This window comes from Cornus florida, unplaced genomic scaffold (genome assembly GCF_030987335.1).
Source record: "Cornus florida cultivar Cherokee Brave unplaced genomic scaffold, ASM3098733v1 CherokeeBrave_3.0.0_Hap2_Chr10, whole genome shotgun sequence".
Taxonomy (NCBI): Eukaryota; Viridiplantae; Streptophyta; class Magnoliopsida; order Cornales; family Cornaceae; genus Cornus; species Cornus florida.
In genome coordinates, this window is record NW_026775580.1 from 43,935,925 (window position 1) to 43,943,432 (window position 7,508).

At 36.5% G+C, this 7,508-nt stretch overlaps 1 protein-coding gene across 1 annotated transcript; it reads left to right on the forward strand.

Annotated features, from left to right (window-relative positions):
* Window positions 1–265: 265 nt before the first annotated feature.
* LOC132278737 (26S proteasome non-ATPase regulatory subunit 14 homolog) lies at window positions 266–6,865 on the forward strand. The gene is made up of 6 exons (XM_059780605.1): window positions 266–483; window positions 662–839; window positions 4,760–4,841; window positions 5,372–5,548; window positions 5,687–5,854; window positions 6,522–6,865. Exons 1-6 carry the CDS (start codon window positions 342–344, stop codon window positions 6,711–6,713), a joined length of 939 nt encoding a protein of 312 aa, XP_059636588.1. The 5' UTR covers window positions 266–341; the 3' UTR covers window positions 6,714–6,865.
* Window positions 6,866–7,508: the final 643 nt, after the last annotated feature.

Genomic DNA, 7,508 nt, shown 5'->3' on the forward strand with positions numbered 1-7,508 from the left:
TGTCTAAAGCCGCACGGGCACTTGGAAAGATCCAAGTCCATGACAATAAGGTACCAAGATAGTACATGACAAAAACAACACAGGTGCTAAAAAAAAGATAGTAATTTTCTATTTTGCGACTATTTTTAGGTCGGTCATTTGAATTATTAGGAAAGTAAAGTGTAGTAGTGTAAATACGTCTTAAATCTGGCATGCTGGTGATATAGATATTTATCACAGGGGCATTAGTGCAAACATTTCTTTATATTCTACTCTATATTCCAGAAGAGGACGATTTCGAGCTCTCTTGCTGCCAAAGAAATCGAATTCTGATCGGAGAAAGATATAAAGCGAGAGAGAAAATGTCAGGGATGGAGAGATTGCAGAGAATGTTCGCCGGTGCTGGAGGGGCGTTGGGACACCCGCCACCGGATTCTCCGACTCTCGATTCGTCGGAGCAAGTTTACATCTCTTCTCTTGCTCTCCTCAAAATGCTCAAACATGGTAATCTTTTATATACCAACGCATTCTTGTTCTTTAAAAAATTTAGGGTTCTTTTTTTTAATTTATTGTACAACATATATTTGTATTTGTATGTATGAACACAGTCATATAGGCAACACATAAACCTAATTAGGGTTTACTGATCCATTTTGTTATATTTGGGGATTGGGATTGATAGGGAGAGCGGGAGTTCCTATGGAAGTAATGGGATTGATGCTGGGCGAATTCGTGGATGAGTATACTGTTCGTGTTGTAGATGTTTTTGCGATGCCGCAGAGTGGTACCGGTGTCAGTGTTGAAGCCGTTGATCATGTTTTCCAGACCAACATGCTTGATATGCTGAAACAAACCGGAAGGTAATCACTTTTTCTTTTCTGTTTTTTTCAAATTTCATTGTAGATTCTTCTGGCTATAAGTTCTGGCTATATGTTCAATAATAAGGATTATACAATGAAGCTGTAATCACTGCCAAGCAGGAGGGAACCCTAAAGCACGAGAGAGCAAAGTAATCTAGCATATCCTCTCTTTTTGCAAAAAGAAATATCTCGCCCTTACATCCCAAGAGGTTAGGAATAGCTACTTTGGGAACAGTCCCTTGAGACACCCTCGAAGATTTACAGATAGCCATCTCTCTATCTTGTAGAACCTTGTTCTCCTAATTTTCTGTTCAATATGATTTTTGCTTTAAAAAAGCACAGAACTTGATGTTCCCCCTCTTGGGGAATACTCAATGTTGTCTCTTTTGAAGCAATAATCTAGGACACCTCGAAGGAATTAAGAGAATTAAACATGTTTGATGAACTTTTGGAACTATAAATGATGGCATCATCATCATCATCATCCTTGCCTTTGTCCCATATGACGGGGTCGGCCACATGAATTCTCTTTTTTCATTATTTCTCATTATACACTATGTCTTCTCTTAGGTATAATTTTTTAAAATCATTCACGTCAGTTTTAAACTCCGAACCGGGATGATATAAAAGGTTACTTAGCTAGGTCCCATGAACTATTTGTTGGTGATAAAGAGTTTATTGTATAGCTTGACATTTATATCACGTGCTTAATATTTTGTTTATCAATTTGTTTGAAACCATTGAAAAGTTGGCAAAGAAGAGCCCAAGATGAAACACCAAGCTTAATGTTAAGTTTCCATTTGTTGATCATATATTTTGTTGCGCCTCTTGATGGCTCCCTATTCCTATTAATTTTGTATTTTCTTTACCTAAATTGAATGGCCTCTTGATTCCGAAGTAGAGGATGTGAGTGTTTTGCTAATGGGAGTGTTTTACTGATATTCTATTGCTGAGGTCAAAGTTCCTTGATCTAAACTTTGGTGGTTTCTTTGATGGGCGGGATCCCAAATATCCATTTGGAGTGTTTTTGGGTGGTGGTTTGGATGGAGCTCCGCCCCTGGTTTATAAATTGTTGATGCGATGGGAATCCTGATTAAGTTGCACTTAGGCATATAGGGATCATAGATTGAATCCAATTCAAAATCAATTTATTTCATAGGGATTAAGTTGGCCGATTCACCCACTTGAGGCTATAACCATGGGCAACCAACTAGAGATATGCTCCACTTGCAACATAAAGATGACAAATTACATAATTACAAACCTTTGTTTGGCCCAGTGAAACCTAGCAAATGTTGAATCACTAGAACCACACCTTCAATATAACCCTGTGGAACCTAAAGAATGTTGAATGACTAGAACCATGCATTCATCACCACTCTCACATATCAAGCAATTTAATGATAGTTACTCATTGAGCTTTAAGTCTTAGGATTTTTTCATAAGTTTGTTATACTAAAACTAAGAGAACACAATTCGAAAGTGATAATATCTAAGAAACTCCTTTCTACCTAAAAAAGGTTATGTTGTTAACACTCTCATTACCATTATATCTTTCTTTCTTATCTATTACGGTAATCTTATGTTTATAATCCTTTAAATGCCCTTCACAAAGGGGTTCACTAAGGAAAATAACCAATTTGGTCTTTTTTTATACATAACCAACCTCAAAATAGGTGGAACTTAGAGAATGTTGAATTACTGCAACTGTACCTTCGTTGATGTGTCGCATATCAAAACCAATTTTATGATAGTACCTCTCATTGAGCCTTATATTTCATCTTAACTTTGTTATGCTAAAACTAGAGAAAAGTTGGAAAGTATTCTATGGAACTCTTTTCTACCTAAAAATTTTATGATGTGAACACTCTCATTACTATTTTATCTTTCCTTCTTATTTATTAGTGTAATCTTATGTTTATAATGCCTAAAAATATCCTTCAAAAAGTTCTCTAAGGGAAAATGCCATTGATGATTGGTTCTTATACAGTACCAACTTCAAATAGATGGACAACCCTGAACCTAGAGAATATTGAATTACTAGAACCATACCTTCATTACTAGCGTCAGATATCAAGACCGCTTTTGAGAATGAATATATTTCAGTCATTTTGGATTTCTGAAAAGTTCTTAAAATTTGCAGGGGATTTGAGCGTAGGTATTGCTTCTTTTTATTCTGATGTGCTCTGGTTGTGTACACTCTCATTTTTTTCCTCCTAGTTGGTACTCACAAAACCCCCCCAACCCCCCACCCCAAACCAAGGAATTGTTTGCACCTAGCAGGAATCAATTCTGAGAGTGTCCACTCTCATTACTTATCTATAAAAATGTTAATAGAAAAAAATTGCTATTACCTCCATTTTGTTTTAAAAGAAAAACAAATGCACCAGATCATTTTCTCCTGAGTTTCTGTTTTTTGACTCAGGAACATGGAGAACATATCCTATGAAGGGGGACTGAGTGGGCCCTTTGATTGTTTTTCATCATTTAGAATTATAAATATGGCACCAAAGAAAAAAATGCAGCATGAAATCTGTAGCACAAGATAGACAATTAAACCCATCCTTAATATTTGCTTTCTTATATTTTTTTCATAGAAGCTGCCTTTGGTTCTCAATGATGGTGGCTGGATATTTAGTGGTAAGCATCCAGCATTCAACTTATAAGTACATACAGTGCAATTGAATCTTTGGTGTTTGTGGAAGTTTTGGTGTCCGTGGAGGCAAAAATCAAGTCATGGTTCAAATTATAAGCAATTAAAAGGCAATTAAAACTCAATGATGGATGCAGTTTTGCTCAAGAAGCCATCTAGTTCTAGTTCAGGACCGACTCATAAAAAAAATATATATATATATATATATATATATATATATATGTTCTAGTTCAGGACTTGAAAGAGGCTGGGAGGCTGTCCCATCTGGGGCTTAAACCCTGCACTTCCCCTTTTAGGAGTGGCAGGTAATACCAGTCAGGTTAAGGTAATAGTTGGTACTGATCGGTTGCCCTGTATCTTAGCATGACAAGGAGCTCAATGACCAAAAAACCCGTCGCTTTTTATTTCGATGATATACATATATATATATATATATAATTTATTTTGATGACATTTAAAGATGCACGAGGAAGTTGGAAGCGAAGTAAAAAAAAGGTCTTGACATTTTGCATTGGGAACAGAGGATTTGAATACCTCTCATTCCAAGAAAGCCTGGGAATGCCTGCTCTTTGAAGGGCATCGATGCAATAATCTTTGGTTTTGTTTAGCTGGAGATAAGGGAGCAATATCTGAGAGGCAGCCACAACGCATTGTGGAAGTTTGGAACAATTCAATGGATTTGAGCAGCATATTTTACATGAGTAAAAATGATCAATGTCATGCTGAATTTATGGGGGAGCACGTCTTTTGTTAAAGATGCGTCTAGAAAGATATATTGCTCATGTAGATCAAATTGTGTCATTTGCAAACGATTAATTGATTATATCTTCGGTCAATCAATCAATTACTGTGTTTGTCTACACAACTAAATTTTAGTTTATCCCATCTAAAGCAGACAATATATTTTTGAGATTCATCTAGAAAGATATATTGCTGTTGTAGATCAAATGTGTCTCTTGCAAATGATTAATTGACCACATCTAAGGTCAGTTAATCAGTTACTGTGCTTGTCGATGCACAAAAATTTTAGTTTATCCCACTGAAAGTTGACAATATATTTTTGTATCTGATCCTTTAATTTTGAAGTGAATTGTTTGCTCTAGGAGTCATATAAAACTTTAAAAATTCATTGAATCAATTGCGCTTGTTTGTAAAATTGGCTTATGGTCCTAGTAGAAGCTTTTTTGCTGTAAGGACAAATTGCTTCATGTTTTGATTAGATTTTACAGTCGGTATGCTCAGCTTGTTATTTTGCTTGGCATTGCAGACCAGAGATGGTGGTAGGTTGGTATCATTCACATCCTGGATTTGGCTGTTGGCTCTCTGGTGTAGACATCAACACTCAACAGGTGGTTGTCCTATCTCTCTCTCTTTTCCTGAATGTTGTTGTTCTCTCTCTCTCTCTCAGTTTGTCTCTCTCTCTCTCTTCTCCCCGAGTGTCGTTGTTCTCTCTTTTCTCATTGCTGCCTTTGGTGGTTCCATTATATTGCTGTGGTTGATACTCTCCCATAACTATCCAAAGATGTTATTATCTTTTAGAATCCATGTCTGAGCAGAATAAAAAAAATAGGATTCATGTAGCTGACAGTTAGTTGGGAAAAGGTTGAGTTGTGTGTTGTCTTTATCATTTTGCCACAGCTTTTCCTTGTTGCAGCTGTCTGTAGCCTCTTCCTCCCCTCAATACTTGGTTTATGTTCAGCCATTTTCTTTAAAATTTATTTTACCGATTCTTTGTTTGAATTCATGGTGCCTTCATATTTTTATTGCCCTTGTGTTAGATGAGATTTCACAGGATTTTTTCCTCTGAATGTGCAAAAAGTTCATTTGTATTTAGTGATATTTTACCACCTGATTTCCTCACATCTATGATATCCTGCAGAGTTTTGAGGCGCTGAATCAACGAGCTGTGGCAGTGGTGGTGGATCCAATTCAGAGTGTCAAAGGAAAGGTGGTGATTGATGCCTTTCGCTTGATTAATCCACAAACTATGATGCTTGGCCAAGAGCCAAGGCAGACAACATCTAACCTCGGACATCTCAATAAACCATCCATTCAAGTAAGTTCTAAAAAAATAGTGCATTGGGGTTTCTTAAAAGCTACCTACTACGAAAGAGAAATAAAATAAAGGTGTTGCTTAGAATCTTTCTGATTCGCAATTTGATCTTTTGTCTGTCAATGGTTATCTGTTTTTCAGGCATTAATCCATGGGTTGAACAGGCATTATTACTCAATTGCCATTAACTACAGGAAGAATGAACTTGAAGAAAAGATGTTATTGAACCTTCACAAGAAGAAATGGACTGATGGATTGACACTTCAGAGATTTGACACCCATTCCAAAACCAATGAGCAGACTGTTCAGGTAAGATGTGATTTCATGAACTTAAATTTTGAACTCTTTTGTCTCGGTTTTTGGTTGCATTTGGCACATATGACAAGATTCAGTGACACTTGTAAATCCAACATGGATGCTAGGGGTTTCATGCCGAACCCCACAAAATTTTGAATTGTAAATTTAGAAGGACACAAATATGTGTCAGTCCAAGGTAAGATGTCTAGCATAATGAAAAGGCTACTTATGTCTCTTTTTTTATCCAGTATGGCAGATATCTGACTGAATGAAAAAAAGGCACTATCTTGCACTTGTCTTGCCAATGTAGGGCTGTGTGGAGTGGACTGGATTCTAACCTAGCTTTTGGCATTATTTGCACAAGTGGCGGCCTTCAAATCCCCGTTCTCACATTTGCCAACTAGATTTAAATTTTAATTTAGGGAGTAGAATACACCCTCCTGCCTTTTTGAAGGTATATAAGTTGAGCCATTTGGTCATACAAGGAACACCCATTCAGGAACACTATTTGGTGCTTTCTTGGAAATTTGGAATGCCCGTTGACTAGAAGTTCATGAAGCATGAGTTCCCTGTAGTAGAACTCTAAAAACTGCGTGTACTAAAATAGGAGAGCCGCATCTTAGTTGGCATGCGTTTATGGTCAGAATCGTGTCTTAATTTTATTTCTTGGGATGTGCAGGAAATGCTAAACCTAGCTATCAAATATAACAAGGCAGTACAGGAAGAGGATGAGTTGCCCCCAGAGAAACTTGCAATCGCAAACGTGGGAAGGCAAGATGCCAAGAAACATCTCGAAGAACATGTTTCCAATTTGATGTCTTCAAACATTATTCAGACTTTGGGCACCATGCTTGACACAGTCGTCTTCTAGATTTTGTAACTGAGCTTAATTGTGTTCTTAATTATTTAAAACCAAGGCGTGTTTTCCGGTGAGCTTTTTCTCGATGTTAAAACTCGTTTTAGTTGTTAGAAAGACTAATACCATGGCAGAGGATGCTTTTATGACAATTTCTGATTTTATTATGTTGTCACTTCCTGATTTGCATTTTTAGTTTGGTTTAAGTTGAATCTAATCTTGCTCTTGAAAGTCTGGAGCAATTCACTGTGATTTAAGTTTGAGGGCAAGTTCTTTATTTGATCAATCCAAAGAATCCAGGGCTGGAACAATCGGATTGTGTTATACTCAATCTTGTGTTCTAACTTCTAAATGGGCAATAGCCCGCTTGTACAAACCCTCTCTCCAAAGGGGGAGAGAGGTCGGGTGCTCGAGGCATGGGTGCGTGTTTGCTTAACTTTTCGAAAAAAAAAGAAAAAAGAAGGGGGATGACCATGACAATGACTGAACGAGTTCCATGTTGTCGTCATTTTGATCCTTATTTGTTACTCATTTCATTATTTAACTTGTTTGATTGAAACCGAGGTGTCAAGGATCTTAAGGTACCATTTTTTGAGCTTCTGCAAGGGTGTTCCTAGTTAGCAAGAGAGAGTGGTGGACTTGTTCAATAGTGATAGACATTAAATGGATTGTTATTTTCATGTTTGGTTAATACTTAGGAATATCTGACACAAAAAAATAATAAACTATATATTTATATATACAAAAAATATTATTTTTGGTCAAATTTTTAAAAATATTATGAATTTAAATGCAATTAGAAATATAATA